The sequence below is a fragment of the Macrotis lagotis genome, chromosome 2 (assembly GCF_037893015.1).
Source record: "Macrotis lagotis isolate mMagLag1 chromosome 2, bilby.v1.9.chrom.fasta, whole genome shotgun sequence".
NCBI lineage: Eukaryota > Metazoa > Chordata > Mammalia > Peramelemorphia > Peramelidae > Macrotis > Macrotis lagotis.
The window spans coordinates 102,019,275-102,041,000 of NC_133659.1; the positions used below are offsets into that span (position 1 = coordinate 102,019,275).

General features: G+C 34.7%; 1 protein-coding gene across 2 annotated transcripts in view; it reads right to left on the reverse strand.

The window, feature by feature from the left end:
* Window positions 1-21,726, reverse strand: part of KDM5B (lysine demethylase 5B) — a 69,612-nt gene that overhangs the window by 13,684 nt on the left and 34,202 nt on the right. For both annotated transcript variants that reach the window (XM_074222388.1, XM_074222387.1), the window contains 14 exons: window positions 19,313-19,422; window positions 18,064-18,222; window positions 17,207-17,326; window positions 16,263-16,421; window positions 15,398-15,579; window positions 14,126-14,288; window positions 10,800-10,919; window positions 9,477-9,671; window positions 7,980-8,161; window positions 7,625-7,749; window positions 6,567-6,717; window positions 6,199-6,313; window positions 4,726-5,081; window positions 2,918-3,056 (listed from right to left, as the gene is read on the reverse strand). In XM_074222388.1, the coding sequence (XP_074078489.1) occupies window positions 2,918-3,056; window positions 4,726-5,081; window positions 6,199-6,313; window positions 6,567-6,717; window positions 7,625-7,749; window positions 7,980-8,161; window positions 9,477-9,671; window positions 10,800-10,919; window positions 14,126-14,288; window positions 15,398-15,579; window positions 16,263-16,421; window positions 17,207-17,326; window positions 18,064-18,222; window positions 19,313-19,422 (2,276 nt within the window). The remainder of the gene's footprint in view (window positions 1-2,917; window positions 3,057-4,725; window positions 5,082-6,198; window positions 6,314-6,566; window positions 6,718-7,624; window positions 7,750-7,979; window positions 8,162-9,476; window positions 9,672-10,799; window positions 10,920-14,125; window positions 14,289-15,397; window positions 15,580-16,262; window positions 16,422-17,206; window positions 17,327-18,063; window positions 18,223-19,312; window positions 19,423-21,726) is intronic.

A 21,726-nucleotide genomic window follows, 5' to 3' on the forward strand; every position in this document is an offset into this window, starting at 1 on the left:
GCCTCTTGGCCCCAGAGGTGCTGATTAGTCTGCTGTGCCACTCAGCGACCCTACAGCACATTTAAGAAGGACAGAGTGAAATAGTGTATGGTAGTGGGGAAGTACGAATGGAGGGAGTTGCAATCAGCAATGGCCAACAGTGGAAAAATATGGAAGTAACTTTTGTGAAGGACTTATCATAAAGAACGTGATCCACCCACAACAGAGCTGGTGGTGTTGAAACACAGACTGAAGCACATTTATTTATTATTATTATTTCATTTTTTTTGTATGGCAGTAGGGTTTGGGTGACTTGCCCCAGGTCACAGAGCTAGATGATTATTGGGTGCCTGAGGCCGAATTTGAACTGGAGTGCTCCTGGCTCCAGGGCTGGTGCTCTGATCACTGCGCTACCTAGCTGCCCCATTTTTTTTAATTTTAATTTTTTTCTCTTTACTTTAGTGCTCGCTCATGAGGGTCTATATTTTTGGGGGGAGGGAGTATTATGTTTAATACAAGAATATTTTAGCAATGTATAAAAAAACATTTGTACAAAAAATAAAAATAAAAATAAATATAAAAAAATAAAATGATACCTATTGAAAAAATAAAGAAGTCCCACTAAAGAGCATCTTCAAGAAAACTCAACTTCAAGTTGAGTTCAACTTACTAGGGTTATCCTTTTACAAACTTTTAAAGAAGTCCTTTAAAAAAAGATTGAAAATTAGCAATTTAAATTTAATAGTCACAAGCTAAATTCTTCTCCTCTTACAGAGTTGAAATAATTTAGTCTTAGTTTCTTGCTGCATAATAATACTAACAAGAACTGCACCCATTTTGTGAATGGTCACAAACCTCTTTGCATACATTAGAAGTATAACATTCTGAATTAAATATGTAGCAATACCTAATTCTGACATTTATGCAAAAATACCTATTCTCAATTTAGAAGGTTCTCATTCTCCTTCCCACAAATAATTTCCCTTCAGCAAAGGATTTTAACAAGCGGCTGGGATTGGATGACCTGTCTGGGATCACAGGGCAGGGTGGTTGCTGGGCCTTAGGGGTAGTATGTAGTCTCAGGGCCTCTTGGCCCCAGGGGCGCTGATTAGTCTGCTGTGCCAGAGACAGTTAATAAATACTGGCTCTTCTCCCATTTAATTCCTCAATGTAGCTAGAAGCCCTTTTGGCCAATTTCTCCATTCAAATAAAATCAATCTCAACAAAGTATCAAGGTCTTTTTGTTTTCCTTCAATGATTTCATGCACTGATTAATAACAAATGACATTTATATGGAATTTTTAAAGTTTTAAAAATACATTATTATACTTATTTTCATCTGAGATAAGTTACAGGTTGCAGGTATTATCCTTATTGAATAGAGGAGGACCCTAAGGTGGTTAAAGATCCATTTCCCTAATCCCAAAGTCAGAAAATATCAAAAGCTAAAGGTGAATCCAAAGGTTCCTGATCTTAGCCACTATTCATGCATCCTAGCTTTTATACTTGCAAGGTAAATCCTTATATAGAGGTAAGATGTAGTCAATGTGAGGAGGATCATTTAAGTAAAGAAAGTAGACAAGTGATTTTTACGATGAAAAAAGTTTAGTCATTTCCCCTTCCTTTTCCACAAGTCCAAAAGGGGGATTATCCAAAAGAATAAACTCTTTCACTGTATTAGCCATAGGTAATAGCTTGTTGTAAGGATTTGGACAAAGCAAGGAGTAATGAGGCAGAAATCTGAAAAAAAACCCAATGCTTTAGTTTTTCCATCTTATTATTACTTGTTCATTAATTCTGTCAGAAGTTGACTTCTCCCTATATATATGTTAACAATCTGCCTGAAACTATATACTGAAATCTTCAATCTGGCTTTCACAAATACTCAAATAATCATTAAAATTTTTCTCAGGGCTCTCCAATATTTTAATGAACCATATTTTATTTTTTAACACAGAACATAGAATCTCTGAAAAAAATGCACAGATCCTAATCCTAAAATTAACTCCTGTTTTTATCTCTACAATAGTGGAGTTTTTAGTAATACTATATGATGGGGCAGGCCATTGGGGAAAATGGTGACCTGGGATTTAAATGAGAAATTAGAGGGTGACTATGTAAATGAAAGATTGTGTTTCTTGCCTTTTACAGGTCTTGATCCTATAGTTCAGTAAGAAGTAGGTCTATGTAATAAAATAATATTCAGAGAGCATGAAAGATCTCCAAACCCCTGGCTATTTCCATATTAAAGATCTAATGGGCTGGATTTCAGGCTATCAAAGTGGTAAGATTATTACTGTGACCATGGCAGTCAGATGCATGAGAAAATCCAGTTTATACAAAGAAAACATCACAGTAAACAAATGCAACCACATCACTTGGTAATAAGCTAAAACTCTTTTCTTCCATGAGACTATTCATACCTATTCGATGCTGAAGATCAGTCGGCCAGGTGTTCTTTAGCAACTGCTAACACAATGGTCACCAAGAAAACTGTCATTGAAAAATGCAGCTTTTATGTTCATTGGGTTTGCTAGAATTCAAATCACCAAACCCACTTGTCTGACTTTGAGTTCCTGGTAATCTAACAAACTTCTACATCTCCCACTCTCTTCATCCCTTGTTCTTTTATGTACTGTGCTCCAATAGCTAGTGATTATCAACAAACTAAGGAAAAATAGGGACACAATTTGACAGGAAAAACAACTGCCCTGAGCAAACCTAACTGGGAAGAAGAGAGGCAGGAAGAGATGAGTACTTGAGCACAAGAAGCTAGCAAGAACTTTTAACTTAAGATTATATGAACATTAATATTTTTACCCAAAATCGTACCATGCTACATTTAAAGTGTCATAGTGGTCTCTTGTCTTACCTTAATGTAGAATGAAACTGAAAAAAGGTATGTGGCAGATAAACATAGGGAATGAAGAGCACCAACCTGCAGGGCTTCCACTTCCTGAAGCCAGTCTCTGGCTTTCTGTACAGCATCTTTCAGAGCAAGGCCATTTGGGAGGTATGCTGGAATCTCCTCAATTTCCTTGACTGCTGCTGCAAGGCTGTTTAATGAGTGTCGTGGTCTATGGAAATTAGATTTAAAAAACCCATTCAGCATATGATAGATCAGATTCTTTTTACTCATTATAACTGAAGACTAGCTAGTTTGGTATACTAAACAAAAATCTTAAGTTTTCCAAATACAATTGACTTTTTGGACAGCAATCACTTCTGTGGTATATGCTTACCAAAGCTTTAAATCAAATGATGGCTGGCTTAAAATGGCTAAAAAGTCTATAAGAAAAGCTGGTTGTTTTTGTTTTTTGGGGGGTTGAGGGGGGTAAAGAGGTCTGAAGGGAGCTAGAGAATGGCAGGGAGAAGCAAATAATGACACTTGGAAGATGCCTTGTTCTTGGTTCTACTGAAAAATTCCATTTGAAGGATCATTCTCCCTGTAAGTTAGACAACATCTATATAGAAAGATACAGACCAAGATGAGTCAAGTTAGATTCATTTAAGAAGGACAACAGGATTAAAAGTAGCCCCTCCACTCTCCTTAACCTTGAACTCCCACACAGGGTATAAGAAAAGAGGACCACATTCACCATTAACCTTCATATTCTAGAAAACAATTAAGAAATAACAGCACTGGGGGTAAAAAAAAGAAAAAAAGAAAAAAAGAAAAACTCCAGGTGATAAAGCCCTCTAGAGTGCTTTGGGCATACACAAAACAGAAAATCAAGTGAAAGGTCACATAAATCTATTGATTAAATATAGTAAATCTTGGAGTCTAGTGGGAAAAGCAACATGTGAGTAGAAAGATTTGATGAACAGAATCAGAATGGATTTGAATTCTTCACTGATCACATCAATTTTTCCCCCCCTATAAAAACTAGGGCTACTAACTTTTCATGATCATGCCTGTTTCAAGTATGTTTCCACTCTAAATCTGATGAGAAAATATAATATGCATTCAATTTATTTATACTTAAATGTGATTAGAGAAAGGCAAAATAGCAAATTGATTATCAGTGCTTCAATTTAAAAAAAGAATCTGAAAATCAAGAAATGAGCTCAATTTCCAAGAAGATTAGTATTTTTTGTCCTGTTCCAGAAATAACATTAATAAAATTAGGCTGAAAGGGGGGAATAAGTAATGACATCAGGACAGATTAGAATTAAAAGACCATAATCATCTAATCCAACTGGACATTTTAGCTAGTCCAACTTGCAATCTCGTGGGGTAAACTTGCCAAGTTATCCTCAGGAAATAATCACTACTAACAAGAGATAGCCTTTTCTATGTTTGAATAAATCTAATTATTTTAAAGTTCCTCCTTATACACTTATTATCATGACATTTGTCCTTCCACAGTTGTAGCTTTAAATTCTTTCATTTGTTGCTTGCTCTCCCTGTAGCTTCCTTAAGAAATGAAGAATAATCTGGAACAGTTGGACTAAATAATTTGGAGGGAATTCTAAAACAAAAAAAAATCACTTCACTTCAAACTATGAATTCATTATCAGAAGCCACAAATCCAATAATGGATTCAAAAACAACCTTTATCTTAGGGTTTCTAGATCAAAATACAAAACCAAGATCAAACCCATTCCCCATATACCCTCTTATTCTAATACTGCAATATGAGTTGGTTGAAATAACATAGATTGTTATGGCAAAGTATGGTCCTGATTCTGCTTCTTTTTAAAAATATTTTTTCAAGTGTAAAAATGAGGAAACTGGATTTTCACCTGGCCTTGATGAGGCTCCTGGCTTTGTCATCCCAATGTTCTGACACAGTAAGCAGCTCCTGTAGCCTTGCCATAGCCTTCTCCACTGCTGAGTAGGGGGCTAATCCCACTCCCAAATCTATGAGACGTCTCATATCATCCAGGGTGAGGGAGCTGGGGTCTAAGCAAGCCCGGTGAACTTCTTCTAGCCATCGAGCCTGTTCTAGACGGATGCGCATTTCAGAAAGCTGCGGAAGCTCAACATCAAATTCAAAACTAACATCCAACAGTTCCTGTAGCTCCCCAGCACTGGGCATTTCTTCGGATAGCACTTTCTGACTATGCTGCTGGAAATCTTCCACCCTATTCAAGAGATCCTAAAAAATATGAGATGTAGAATTAAACAAAAGATACTTTTTTTGATTTCAAAACTGTTGAGAGCCTATTTTAATAACGCAACTTGATTTTCAGTGTGAATTGAAAAATCAAGCATGTATATGGGTAACAAGCTCCTGATAGAGGTGATAACTCAGGTGGCACAATGAGATATCTAGTTTTTGTACATGGTCAATGTGGGAATTTATATTATTTATCTCCACTCCTATACCCCTTAACCACCAGTGGGGTGAGTTGGAAAAACAATATATTTTTCAAGTGAGAAGGGATAAGATGAATTCCAGAAGAGGAAAACCATCAATAGGAGTCAGAATTATTTTCAATTTAAAGTTTAGAGAGCTGCCTAAAAGCCCAAATAGGGATTAAATGTTTTCTCCAAGGAAAGTCACATTGGCACTAAGTATCATAGATAAGACTTGAACCCAGGTCTTCCTGGACTTGAAGCCAAATCTATTCACTATCCTATTTTAACTACCTCTAAAGGAGAATAATGAGAAACAAAATACACAATTATTCACATTCTAGATAGCACTCTAAGTTTTACAAAGCACTTTCTCCAAAACCTTGAAGTAAATAGTATCATTGTCATTTACAGATGGAGAAATGTCCATAGAGCTAATAATTGAAGCAAAAATTCTCAGGTTTCCAAAAAAAGCAAATAGTATACACTAAAATAGCCACCTAAAGCAAGAATTCTTACAGGTTTGTAGTTTCTGAAGCAGATGTGAATTCATTTCTTTTTTTTTTCTTTTGTTCTTTTAGGTTTTTGCAAGGCAATGGGGAATGGGGTTAAGTGGCTTGCCCAAGGCCACACAGCTAGGTAATTATAAAGTGTCTGAGACCGGATTTGAACCCAGGTACTCCTGACTCCAGGGCCGGTGCTTTATCCACTGCGCCACCTAGCTGCCCAGTGAATTCATTTCAAAATGAAATTCAGGCAAAATGGTCATTTCTTCAAAGATTTGCTACAAAATTGCATACAGATAACATCTAAGGCATGAAAACAATTCTCAGACACAGATAATTTCTCCAAGGAAGAAATCAAATATACCACCCAGTGAGCAGATCATGAGATTAAACCTGCCCCTTATTTCTTACCTTTAGCAATGGTGTTTGACTAAGAATGCATGGAAGAGCATAAAGCTGTTTCACAAATAGTCGGAGCTCATTGACTGTCAGCTGATTTTGGGATTTTCCTCCACCAGACCGGTATCTGAAAAAATAACCCACAGGTCTCATTAAAATAAAGTTGGGGGCAGCTAGGTGTCACAGTGAATAATTCAACAGTTTATTACTGTATTGGGGTACCTAGGTGGTACAGTGGATACAGCATCTGCCCTGGAGTCAGGAGGTCCTGAGTTCAAATCCAGCCTCAGACACTAATTAACCTAGCTGTGTGACCTTGCAAAAAACTAAACAAAGCTGGGAGCTTTGCAGCCCATCTTAACCCTAAACTGAGTACATACCTAGTCTGCCTTTTGCCATTGAGCAGTTGCTGGGCCACTGAAGCACACTTATCAGCATCCTGCGTGACTAAGCGGAGATGGCGTAAAAGATCATTATCAGGAAATTTCTTTATTTCAGATTCTTCTATCAGAGCCTTAAAGTTGACAAGACCTGAAAAATGACACAAGTATATAAGTGAAGAGATTGTCTTTAATAATAATATTTACTACATATTTATTTAGCCTTCCCTTTTATTTTCTCAAATAAGCACATAGAATGACAGATAAATGTCGTCTTAAAAATAAGAGAGATTAACATTGGGTCTTATTTTATGTTAAGGATTGGTCTTCAATATTCACTAGAAATGAAATGTATACTTAAAACTATAAAATAAAAAAAGGGTCCATTATAAAAAAAAAATCAGAAAAATATAACCCATATATAATCCATATAATGGATCAAACCTCCTCTCCTTACATAGGTGATTTCAGTTAGCACTCTTCCTATACAAGAATGGTAAGCTACTTCAATACCCTTAGAGAGTAGAATTCTGGGAGACAGGAGAAAAACAAGGCTGGGTATGTTAGCAAAGACAAGCAAAGGTGGTAGAGAAGAGAAACTATTTCACTCATTTAATGAAATGCTTCCCTCAAAGCTAAAGTATTTAATGATTTTCACTGCTGATAAAGTATGTAATAGTACTTCCAGCTGTTTTTCTAAAACCCTATATATAAAATGTAAAATGCTTCACCCTAAAGAATAAATGTTTTAAGATACTTCATCTCAATGATTCACCTGATGAGTTATCAAAAGAAAACAACAATACTATATAGAGGTAAACTTTATATATATTAATACAAAAAGGGAAAAGGTTTAAATAAAAAATCAAAAATCAATATTTTGCTTTCTAAGAATCACAGATATGTAACAAAGACAACTGGGGCTATTAGTGATTCTGCCATTAGTCTTAAGATATGGGAAAAAGCTAGAAAAACAAGTCTACAAAACTTAATTATTAATTATCATCATGTTTTATGTGCTTTTCAGGTGAGCAAACAGCATTTGCAGTTTCACATACTTTTCTTATTGTTGATTTTGGCCTCCAAAGCTTCATTTACGTTTAATGCCCATTCATTATAAGATTCTGCTCGGAGTTTCAGGGCATTCATCATAGGGTATAGATCATCCAGTGTATATCTGTACCTAGAAGCAAGAAAACCTACTTCAGTCTACCTTACACAGATATCATAAAAACAACATAATGCAGGATGAAACACTTCCACCCCAAACATAACTGAATTACTATGCTATATATGAATATATGAAGACTAGGAATGTAGAAAAAAAGAGCAAACTCTCACAAAAACATCCTTAAGCATTACACTATTCATTTTAACACATTCCCTATGAAAGAAATAACTAATTTGACTCACCCTAGCTTATACTTATAGGCAGGACAAGAACACAGATCCTCTACATGATGGAGACACACCAGCAGCCCAGGTTTACAAGAACAGGACACTCCAGACATGAAGCATGTAGTCTTGCATTTTATGCACTGGCGTTCATCATCTGGCAACAGTTCAAAATCCATTCGTTCTGAATCGATTACTCCCTACGATAAAGTTTGCTTTAGAAAGCTCCAAAAAAGATTATATAAACCACCAAGAACAGGAAGAAAAATGTATTAAACAAATATAAACACAACTATAATACAGTAAATTCACATTACTCCATGAGTTTATAGAAGAACTGAACAAGAAACATTATGGGTAACCCACAGCACATAAGAATTTAAAGCTAAGAAAAGCCCACTCTACTTCACACTGGTCAAGTTGATACTAGACTATTATTAGGAGGCTCTGGCTCTGGGTATGTAGATGCTTAATATAGCTTCATGAATAGTGACCCAGGGAAGGTCAGAAGAAATGAACTAAGGTCAAATAATGAGGAAAATTAAGGAAATATAGGAAAGCTTAAGAGGAAAAGGAATTATTTGGCTTAAAGTTCTAGTTCTAGTCTGAGAATGAGAAAGGAAATCTTCAATTGTTTTTCTCTTTATTTGAGCCAGAAAAATTTTCATTAAGATCATGAAAAAGAATTCCTTCCCTTCAGATCTTTAACATAAGATTGCAATTTATTTTTGTTTCCAGAGAAATTAAAGGATGGACTAAAAAATTCTTCCACTAGCTAATATAAAAATGGCAACTGAATGACACATTTAGACTGAGGAAGACTTCAGTACAAAACCCACCTCAGATGCTTACAAGCTATGTGATCCTAGGCTAGTCACTTTGATTTTTGCCTGCCTCAGTTTTCTTATCCATAAACTGGATATAATAATAGCGCCTTACCTCCCAGGGATGTTATGTAGATAAAATGGGTTAATTGTAAAGTGTTGTACAAACATTAAAACACTATGTAAATATTAATTAACTATTGTTATTATTGCCTGAATATAATTCTCCAAGTCAAACAAAATTACCCATGAATGTGGACTCATGAGTTTGTTCAGGGTACATTAGGAAATTTACACAATCATAACCTTTACATGGAGATGACAAGTATATTTTGACTTTCACCAGAACCTCTCCCCCCAAGAGAAGGGAAGTTTAGTTCCCTGTCAGGAACTTTTAGGGGGTTCAATTCAAGAGTCCCTGGTCTTATTCTCTCATATGTACTTTAATCCAAAGTTACCTAGAAATTCCAAGATCTATGTATTGGTGTAAAATTCTAAAACAAAGTAAAATGAATATTTCCAAACGACAAAAGTCACAATTACACTAACTTTTTTACCTGGAAGTTTATTTTATTTTCTTTAAAGTAAAGAGGAGGAAAGGACTACAGATTCTCTAAGGGAACAAAATAAGAATAACACAGAAAAATATTAACTTCTAAATTCTGATTGCAAAAATATACATAAATCTTACCAACTTGCGGACAGTCTCCCTTAACATCTTTTCATCTTCAATCATAATGGCCATATCTTTTTGAACAGTTGAAGCAACCACCACATCTAGCACATCAGCTTTGGAAGCCATTTTACAAATCATCTCATCATGAGAAAAAACACAGTATCGGTTCAGCAGTCGATAATGCTCGACACATTGACGACCGAGTGGCAGCTATATCAAAACACAAACATTTCAATGAAAAAAAAATTAACTTAATGCCCCATCAAAATGTAAAAACAATAATCATTTCATAAAAGTGGACCAACCCATAATGTATCTTTTGCAACTATTTTAAATTATACTAGCTCATGTTAAAGGAGGGTGTAATCTGTATAAAACTGATAAGACTTTCAAGAAACGAAACTTGTTCAAAACAATTCAATGAAATAACTTCATAAACTTCTAAATGCTTTTGTCCAATTTTATTCAGGACATTTTTTGCTCAAATTAATGAAAAAAAAACCAAAAACTTCAGATTACATAAGCAAAAAGGCTATTTGAGGGAAATTTTAGGACAAATGAGTATATTTAATAGTTTTTCAGTCAAAAGTCAATAATTAAACAACTATTTAACATTTACTACATGCCAAGCAACTGTGAAAAGAATTTATAAAGAGAGAAAAAGACAGTCAATGCCTTCAAAAACCTTATAATCTAGTGTTTTACAATCAAAGTTTTGTAAACTGTAAGTCAAAACAAATACTGCTCCAGATTATCCGACTGACTCTTTCAGCGCTGGGGGAAAAATTTTAAACTAGTATTGAATATTATGTGCCAAATTTGGGTCAAAATACAAATTTCACAAGAGATCAGTTTTAGTTGCGATTTATTTATTAGTTTCTTTCTAACTACTCTATAAATGAACCTAAAACAACTAAATAATAAAACTTGCAGAAAACATCTTTTTCAACATAAAATATTCCTGCACAAAAAAAGTAAATATTAAAAAGACATGACATTTCTGTAGCAAACTATAAGTAAATTAATCAAGTTCAACAATCAAAACTAAAAATTACTAACTAAAATGTACATTTTTAAGTAACTATAATGTGGCAATTCAAATAACACAACAATAGGGGGCAGCTAGGTGGCACAGTGGATAGAGCACCAGTCCTGGAGTCAAGAGTACCTGAGGTTCAAAACCCGCCTCAGACACTTAATAATTACCTAGCTGTGTGGCCTTGGGCAAGCCACTTAACCCCATTACCTTGCAAAAAAAAAAACAAAACCTAAAAAAACTACAATTTATACAAGTAACAAGAGTAAATCCGAAAATGCTCAGTAAGTCTTAATACATACCCAATCAACAGTGCAGAAGTTAACTGCTTCAGCAAAATTAAAGCCCTGGTTAAAACCACTATGATAGGCTCTTGGAAAGGTAATCACAAACTCACCAGCACATTGATTAGTTCGGTAAACCTATCAAAAATAAAAGGAATTTATTTCTGAGATGGATAACAGGTATATAGCACAGCATATGAAACAATTAAAGATGGTTGATTCATTCAGTAATGAAAATATATGCAGACATCAGTGAATGGTATTGAAAAAAACTTCCATAAGCAGATAAGATGACTTCTGAGGATGTCAGCAGATTACTTCTTTTCTGTGCCTCAAAGTGGCGAAAAGGCACTTCTGGACCATTGCTCCTGTGATTTTCCTCTCCACCAAAGACACAATGATAAAATGTAACATTAATCTAACCTAAAACTTGCATCTGTAATAATCCATTGAGGATTTTTTGAATGTTTTACAAAGGAGTTAAATATAAACTTTAAAACATTTTGAGATGATAATGATGACCTATTGAAAGTGGTGAGCCAAAATAAAATTAATGGAAATTTGAGCTAGATATCATTTAAGCAAACACCTAAATTTTAGGTCACATATTATTTGTAAACAAAAGTTTTTAGTTTTCCTTACTAGGGGGCAAAAGATAAATCATCATCATCATCATCATCATCATCATCATCATCATCATCATCATCATAGTCTTTTCTGATGTTAGAAGTCCCTAAAGAGCAACTAGGTGTCACAGTGAATAAAGCACTGGCCATGGACTCAAGAGGATCTGAGTTCAAATTCAGCCTCAGACACTAAGTAATTGCCTAGCTGTGTGACCTTGGGCTGGTCACTTAACCCCACTGCCTTAAATAAAATAAAAATAAATTTATAAATAATAAAAAAAAAATAAAAAGTCCACTAAAGTCAAACCCTGATGCCTTACTTTGACATGGAGGTGACTTGGGTTTGTTAAAGGCTAGGACCAAGGAACATGCAAGTTCAAAAAGAACACATCAAGGTGACTTTGAAAGAATGTACATCTTAAGTCAAGCCTAAAATAATTTCAGAGATTTCTTCAGCAGAAAACCTGCTTCTATTGAGGCACTAAGATCTTATGTTTGAGCCAAATTGTTTTCTACGCCAAATATGGCACTCAAAAAATTATGGAGAGCTACCACTGAAGGAAATCCAGTACATAATAACTAACATTCAAATACCAAATTCAGAGTCATCAATCTATCTTAGTTTAGGACTTTTAGATTATCTTTTAAACTAGATAATGTGTAGACATTGTGGATTAAGGACCACCAAAAGTCTATTTCTAAGTGATCTATGCATTAAAAGATGATGCAGATAGGACCTTATTATTTTAAAAAGCAAAATAAAACTTAAGTAATATTCATAGGAAAAGGTCCAAGCACTTAAACCTAAGACTAATAATTTATATTGTTAGTAGAGTAAGAAATAAACTTATTTATGCAAGAATCTTCATTTAATATACAATCACAAACATCTATCTTCAGTATAGGAAATGCCATTACACTACACAATGTACTCATTCCTTTTTCAGTAAGCAGTTCAAAAAACTAAAAAGGTAATAGTGAGCATTTAAATAGTACCTTAAAGTTTGCAGAAGCAATATTAACTCATATGCTCTTCACAATAATTTTCTGATGTAGATAATACCTATTTTTTAATCATCGAGAAAAACTGAAGCAGTGACTTAAGTGACTTGCTCTAAAATCTTCCAACTAGTAAGTGATCTGAAGCCAGATTCAAACTCAAGTCTTCCTAGACTTCAATATTTATACTATATCCCTGGCATTAATTAAGATGATGGCTAGGAAGACTTTCCTTCTATTACACTGACACAACTCTTTGCAACTTTCATTCACTAATGAAGCTGGTTCAATCTTTTTGGGCGGGTCAAGTCAATTGATTCAAGTCAACTGAACAAAGTGAACTGATCTTTCTTTCCACAAAACTCTAAAATATACTACAAAATGACCATTGTTTTCCTAAAATTTTTCACCTTATGTTCATCTTATAACATTTACAATTCCTTCAACCAATGCTTTTTAAAACATGTTTTCCAATTCTCTCAAAATCCGGATTACCCTCTTCTAGTGTTCTACTTTGTCTCTCTTTCCTGAAATTTGATCCCAGAAAACACCCAAGTTGTAATGAGGGTATGAAACATATAGAATTAAGACTTCAATGGAATATGCAGAGAAAGAATTGTGGAGTTTGAACAAAGACCAAGGACTATTACCTAAAAAAAAAAAACCCTGATATTATGTAATCTTGCTATCTCTTATGCTTTATTTTTCTTCCTTAAGGACATGAATTCACATGTATAACATGGAAACAATGTAAAGACTGGCAAATTGCCTTCTGTGGGGGTTAGGGGGAGGGAAGCAAGGTTAGGGGAAAAATTGTAAAACTCAAAATAAATAAAATCTTTAAAAGAAAAAAAGCCAAAGAAAATTAATGGATTTTAACATCTTTTTTAGAAATTTGAGTTCCTTATTCTTTCTCTTTCTAGTCCCTACCCTAACCATTGAGAAGTTTGCAAATTATCCATGTGAAATTATTCAAAACATATTTCCAACAATGTAAAGACTAACAGACTGCCCCTTCTGTGGGGGTGATGGGAGAGAAGCAAGATTAGGAGAAAATTGTAAAACTCAAAATAAAATCTTTTAAAAAAAAAAAAAGAATTCAGTGAAAAAAATAATGCAGTCAAGAGGGTCCAGATTAGGGGCGGCTAAGGAGTATAGTGGATAGAGCACTGGTCCTGGAGTCAGGAGTACCCAGTTCAAATCTGGCCTCAGATACTTAATAATTACCTAGCTGTGTGGCCTTGGGCAAGCCACTTAACTCCATTGCCTTGCAAAAAGAAAAGAAAACCTACAAAAAAAGAGGGTCTAGATTAAATCAGACCTCTAGCATTCATGAATGTATAAATGATGGCTTAGATCACTTTCTACTCTCAATTTCTTATTCTTGATCTCTATAAAATATGTACTCTAAGGGCAGTGTAGAGAAAAGTACTTGAAGTGGGATGAGTCAAAACCAAATGAAAACAAGGATCTAGGTTGACAAAAGTCTCAGTATATCTAATTACTGGCTAAACTCTGAATTGGCTTTTATATCATCTTAAGAATCCCACTGGCTTCATGACAAATGTGTGAAGTACACCAAACAAACAGCTGTTTCTGCTATCAAATGATGCTGCCAGGAATTCTTTTAACTCAATCAATTTCACAAAAGAAGTCAAGGTCAAGGAGAAGAAATTAAAACAAGGAAGGTGGAATAAGGTGATGAACCCCAGAACGTACAGGAACACCATGAGCCATTAGGGTGTTTGGGTTCATGATGGTGACAAGTTGGTGGAGGAGATCTGGCTGGGACACAAAGAGCTCTGGAGCCAGTTTCTTCATTACATCTTCCAGCTGCTCTGCTGCATATCCTGGGGCTCCATACCAGGTTTTTGGCTCCCCCCTACAAATGAAGTAGAAAAAAAATAAACATGGAACATTTCCTTCTACCAGATTTCCCCCTGATTGATACCTTCATATTTTTAGGTTCAGATTCAAAGGTATGTGCCACAAAAGCATAGACAGTGTGAAAAACTTGTAGATACAAGAATATGAAGAATTACATTTTCTTCAAATGTTCAATAAATTAAAATCGTTCCACCTGAGTTTTTTAAAACCACTTAGAAAACAATCTAAATTTCTAACAATCTGCAGTATACAAAGTCCAAGACATGTGGTTGATAGCATTTTTTAACCCAGATTTGGATGTGAATTTGAGGTGAAAGAGGGATGGAAAAACAATATGCCCTTACCCATCCTGACATCTGAGATTAATGGAAAGCTAATAAGACAATTAGCATTTCTATAGAGCTCGAGCTCAACTTCTTTAAAGCATTTTACACTGTCAACCAATTAATCTGAGACATCCCCTAGGAAGAATGGTAAATAACATATTCCTCTACATCTGGGAGGAATTCCAGGAAGTAAGGCGGGCCTGCCACTTCCCCATACACAGGCTGAAAGTCACCCTCTTCTGATGTGGGGATCAGAGCAAGGGATGGATATATGGAAAGGAAAACAGATGTGAGAGAAGCTTTATTTTTGAGGAATTTAAAAAGCAGAAAAGATGGTAAAACTTAGGGTCTACCCTACACATTTGTACTACTAAGGAGTAAAAAGCCATACAATCACATACTAAGAAGATAGTAGTAAGGATTGAAGATCAATGCACAACTATGATAGTATGACAAGCCAGAAATGAAAACAATCGCAGCAGTAAGTTAATTTATTACATTGTCACTAAAGAAAAACAAAAGGTTGTTGTTTTCCTTTTTCAAATACATTTTACACTGATAACCAATCCAATATTCCAATATAATGTAGAGATAAAAACTAAAAAAGGGAATGGAGTCATTAGGACAACATAGGGTCATTTTCCTGGATTAAGTCAGTAATCAACATATCAGAAAATAAATGGAATGGGGGAGTATCATTACCCAAAAAGAATATGCATTTCATTATACAAGAGCTCCTTTTTTCATAACCACAAAACTCCATCTGGGATCTGCTTACCAGTGCAAGTAATTGATTGAGTAGCTCCAGTGGTCTTCAATATGCCAACAAAATGAAGAAAAACACATTCCCACATATAGCCAGGGTAGTTTCATACCACATATATCAGCAGTAATGTGGGCAAGGACAGACTGTTCCATTACAGGCATGTTGTTTAAATTCCAACCACTATCAAGATATTCCTAAAAATTAAGACAGTCTTTTATTACTTCATGAATTAATTTGCCTACAAGATCACTAATTAACACAAGGATCATTTCAATTGAATAAGGATCAGCTCCCCAGATGAAGTTATCACTTTTGTGTTGGATAGGGAATACTTTCTAAGAAGCTTAGAGCGTAGTTAAGTCCAATGGATTTATTTGGCCTGAATCTGTTGCTTTTAGGTGACTTAAACAATTACCTTTTGAGACGTACACTGATTTCTTCATGAAGATCTAATAACAGAAACTTTTTCAAAATCTCAACTTCTCATGAAGGAAAAGCACATCCTTTTTACAAGTGTCACTTCTACGTTTGGTTGACAGTAAGAGTATATAATTTTAAAATTTCTAGGAATTCCACATATGATTTTCTCATACCATATATTTAAATCAACATTTGAAGAAATACTAAAATCATTATAATGTCTACTCCAAACAAAATTTTCCAGAAGTTGAATAATCTTTAGGCCAACTATAGGGGAATCGAAATTGCGAACTTTGATTTACAGGCTATACAAATGAGCCTTTACAATTCACTGTAAAAAGGTCATTGATGCAATATAATTGCCAAAGCATAGCTGTTAAAGGATGTTTTCCACATCCCTATATAGCAAGCTTTCTTCACATTCTAAAACTTAAGTGTCTGAGATTGGGAACCTTACCTCCTCCCCAGGGGACAATTTTATTTTCCCATCCCGGACAGGAAAGCCACTGCCAAATTCTTTAGAGGCAATATCAGCACCATACTCTACTGTGACATCCTCTTCAATGGTGCTTACCAGACGCCAAAATTCTTTCTCCACTAGCTCTGTGGGAACCATCTGGAAATGAAACAAAAGAAGACAAGGAATGAATTCCTTAACTAAAAGCTCCATTTCTCAAACTCCCCATGACCCAGTTCCAATTGTACTGCAACTAAACAGGAAAAGCACAGAACAGCGTTCTAATTACTTGCCCCTTCTATCAGCACAAGGAACAAAACTAAAAAAAAAAAAAAAAATCCCACTTTCTGAATGGCATGTTGTGAATTAAAATATAAATTTGGGTGCTCTATCTTTAAAAAAAAAAGTATTGTTTGGAAATCAGTAATGCTTTCCTTTCTTGCATGATATTATTTCTGAGTAGTTATCCTGGGCCCTATTTTTATAACATTATACTCTTGAAATATTTAGCATAATGCTTTATTTCATAACTTTTGAGGGGAAGTCAGGAAATTATCAAAGACAAGATCAAGTGAATGAAAAGCACTTGATATGGTACACTACTATAAGCTAAACACTGGGTGGAATATAGGAGCATAACTTGAAAACCAGGATGAAATATAGTATATAACTAGAATTAATGCTAGACTTTAGGGCAGGAACAAAGGCAGAACAATCTATTTCCAAGTTCAAATACTGACTTCTTAGAAACCCTTTAGCCAAGTCCTTTATTATCCATTCCTTTGGTTTCATTCTATCAATTAGAAAAAAAGTTATTTAATATTAAAGCTTAATTAGTTTACATGTAAATTGCAGGCTATTATTAAATGTAACATTATATATCGTGTTCTATATTTCAAAATATTTTTAAATAAGCAGATTTGAATTTCAAGTAATATACATACGTGAACAGGCATGTTGAAATAGTCTGACTTAAATGCATCTGCCATTTCCCCAAATGTGCGGAGTGTGTAGTCCCTGGCAGCCTGTTCAAAACCAAATGCTTCCTGAGGCTTATTACACTCCTAAAACAATAAAAAAGGCAGTTATTTTTACTAAACTAACATAAAAAAGATTAAGTTTCTCCTCTTCTAAATCTACAAAATTTTGAAAAAAAATGCTTCCCTTTCTTTAAGGGGTATACTAACCAGTCAACTTCCCCAATTTCAACTGATAAAAATAAAATGATATAGTATATGAAATATTCAAAATACAATACAGGAAGTAATCTAAACATAGAAAGAAATTTCAGCAGGATTCTACTAGCATGAAACCATTCACATACCAAGCACTACACATGCTACATACATATATATATCCTTACCTAAACAAGAAATTTACTGTATTTTAAGGAAGCAGTATCATAATCCGGTCAAAAATTTTAACCAACCAAAGCAAAATAATACTCATAAAACTGACAGCTATTCGTTTATCTATTTACCATGTAAACCTTCGTGAAAACTCACATCTTCAGATTTTCTGTCTATCCTAACCTCCGGATTTGTCAACTGCTACAATCATTATGTACTTCTACTTTGAAAATTTCAACATCTAATGCAGAAATCTGTTTTGCTTGAATATATATATATATATATATATATATATATATATATATATATATATATATATATATATATATATATACGCATGCTGCAAATTTTTTTACTACAACTGTTTAATTCAACTTTTTAAAATTAAATTTCATTCTGTTCAATCTACCTTACTCACTACACATATCTTAAAGCAATACTCAAATGTTTACCTGAGCCAAACACTTAGGGCACCTCCAGTCTCCCTTCGGAACATCATGAAGAGGTGGAATCAAACAGAATGTATGGTAGCTATCATCACAGCCATCACACAAAAGAAGTCGATCCTCATCATTACCACTGCCACATAAGAGGCAGACATAGAGATCCACCTGCAATATTAGAAACTGTCTTCTTAAGAGGGCAATGCGCATTCACATATGATTTTTAAAAATTCTAAACGTGAGGGGGATTTCCATTAATTAACTTAATCATCTCTCTTCTTCCCAACTTTCATATTTGTGCCTGTATTATTTCAAGCATCCTCTTGACATTCTAATTCCATCACACTTAAACATCTAATAGAAAACCCTCTTTAGCATTCAACTATCAACTATTTTATGTTCAACCAAAACCAAAAGAGGAATCACTAAATGATTAGATCAAGTAGCTTTATGTTGTCCCTAAAATTAGGCTCTTATTTAAAGTCTAATATTTGAAATTTTTAACATTATGTATATAAGAATAATCATTCCACAGGTATTTTAAGTTTTGAATTATCCAACTTAGTTAGCAATGGTTATACCTTTAAGAAAGGTTCCAAATGAAAGAATCCTTGAATGTGGATAATAAATCTTTCCATTTCATATTAAGCAACTACAAAGTGGGAAATACTCTGTGGAAAGGCAACAACCCACTATGTCTTTTATCATACATGGAGTTATAAAAGATCTATGATTCTCATAGAGTTCCTTCCTATTAAACACCAAGATAACCTGTATGTGACCACCCAAAAGAGTTATTTTTTTTAAAAACAACCTGAAAATATAAAAGGTAGAGAGGAACATTGATTTATTCAACTATACTCATAGCTTCATGGTTTTTGTAATCTTGATCTCCTGGAAAAAGTCAGAAATGGGACCAATGAGTAAAGCAGAAGGGGTTGATAGAAGTTACTCATTATAAATAACCTTTTCTGTTTTGGTTGGAAACCTATATTCATGAACTTATCTCTGAAATGAAGATCAGTGCTGCATTGATTCATAAAGCACAATGAGACCTATACATTAATTCCATCACATTAACTGATCTAATTGATCACACTTAAAACATGTCCTAAAAATAAATGTTGATTCTCCAAATCCTTTTGATTACTTTATCCAGCAACTCTCCTAGAAAAACACTGAAAGTGATCTGGGCAAAGCCAAGATGCCTTCATCATCACACTAGGATAAATAATAAAAATGAAGATAGATTATTTACAGCATTTGTGCTTTTCTTAGACCGACTCTTAGGTTTCTCCTTCTCAATTTCTCCAGCATGCTCTTTCTTCTCAACAGTATCTCTTTTTATTATGTTCCGAATTTCTTTCTCTGTTGGAAACAACCAAAAACAAACTAGATCATTCAATCTTATACTGTCATATAAACTTTGTTTAATCTGTAATAAATATTACTGAATACAACACTAACAGGTATTTTTCAGTGGTAAGAAAAATGTTAATATTCCCTAAGTTTCAACACTGCAAAAGAAATGTTTCTAAAATGTTATTTCTGGAACTTTCCAAAATATGTTTAAGATAAGACTTCTTCTATTACTTCTTTTGTTTTTCAATTTATTTCCTTTTTTAATTATAAAAAATATCTCAGGAAAGGTAGGGGAGAGGAGGGGAGACAGAACAATCTGTACTCCCAGTCCAATAGCTCTCTATTGGGAAGTGCATGCTTCATCATGACTCCCTTGGAATTCTGATTAGTCAATGTCTTGAACTTTTAAGAGTTAGTTCCAATGGGAAGTCCCACATGCTATATTCACAGCAGCTTTTTTTTTTAGTGGCAAAGATCTGGAAATTGAGGAAATGCCTATCAATTGGGGAATGCTGAATAAGTTCAGGTATGTGATTGTTATGGAGCATTATTATTATTCTATAAGAAACCATGAATGGAAGGGGCAACAAGGTGGCACAAAGCACGGGTCCTTGAACCAGGAGGACCTGAGTTCAAATTTGACCTCAGACATTTAATGATTACTAGCTGTGAAACTTGGGCAAGTCACTCAAACCTATTGCCTTGCCAGAAAAATAAAGGAAATCATGAATGGTTGGATTAAGCATGAAACTGGTGCTAAGGAAGTGAGCAGAAGCAAGAGAAGGTTCATTGTACACATTAATGACAACATTATGAGTTGATGCACTTTTTTTTTTTTTAGTTTTTGCAAGGCAATAGGGTTAAGAGGTTTTCCCAAGGCCACACAACTAGGCAATTATTAAGTGTCTGAGGTCAGATTTGAACCCAGGTACTCCTGACTCCAGGGCTGGTGCTCTATGTACTGCGCCACCTAGCTGCCCCAACAGATACACTTCTATCAGCAGTTTAGAGATTTAGGACAAGCCTGGGAGACCTATGTACAATGCCATCCCCAATCCAAAGAAAAACAAAAACAAAAAAACCCTACAGAATCTGAATGAACACTACATACACTTTTTTTTAAAGGTTTTTGCAAGGTAATGTAATGGGGTTAAGTGGCTTGCCCAAGGCCACACAGTTAGGTAATTATTAAGTGTCTGAGGCTGGATTTTCAGGTACTTCTGACTCCAGGGCCGGTGCTCTATCCCCACTGTGCCACCTAGATGGACCCTCCATTCACGTTTTTAAAATTTCTCTTTCCTATCTCATGATTTTCTTCAATTTCCCTTAATCCTAATTCCTAACACAGAAAATGACTAATCGGTAAATGTGTTAAACATAAACATACATGTACAATATTCACCAGATTATTCATTGCAGAGAGGAGGGGGTGTAAAGGGAGAGTGAAAGCAAATTATGAGGGGCGGTTAGGTGGCATAGTGGATAAAGCACCAGCCCTGGAGTCAGGAGTACCTGGGTTCAAGTCCGGTCTCCCGACACTTAATAATTACCTAGCTGTGTGGCCTTGGGCAAGCCACTTAGCCCCATTTGCCTTGCAAAAAAAACCTAAAAAAAAGGAAATTATGTAACTTAAAATTATACACGTGGATGAATGTTGAAAAACTTTCATTATATGTAATGGGAAAAATAAAATGCCAATCGGGGGAAAAAATTCAGCTCCAATTTCCTATTTCCAAAGACCCAAGGTTTCTCAGAGTTAACTAGATGAACTAAAACAAAGACACTCAAAGCCAAATTTGTAAATTCTAAATCCAAAGTCATATTTTAATGACATCTATTATGTATGTGAGATGACTTAAGAGTTCCTGAATAGAAAATATTTCCTTCTAGATAATTCCAAAGGAGGTGCCTAGTTGGCACAGTGGACAGAGCACCGGCCCTGGAGTTAGGAATACCTAAGTTCAAATCCAAACTCAGGCACTTAATAATTACCTAGCTGTGTGGCCTTGGGCAAGCCACTTAATCCATTGCCTTGCAAAAATATATATATATATAAAATATAATTCCAAAGTCCTTATCTAAAGCAAAGGTAATGTGAGGTCTCTGTAAGCTAGAACAATGGAGTAGATATTGCCAGATTTATTAATCAGTAAATTCAAAGACAACATTAAAACTCCTTTCTTTCTCTATCCAAACCTTTGCCAGAGAAAAATGTTTTCATTCATACACCTGGTACCCATTTACCCACAGAACTATGAAGCAACGACAGGTTATATACAGAGAAACTTTTTTCAACTTCTAAGACGACCA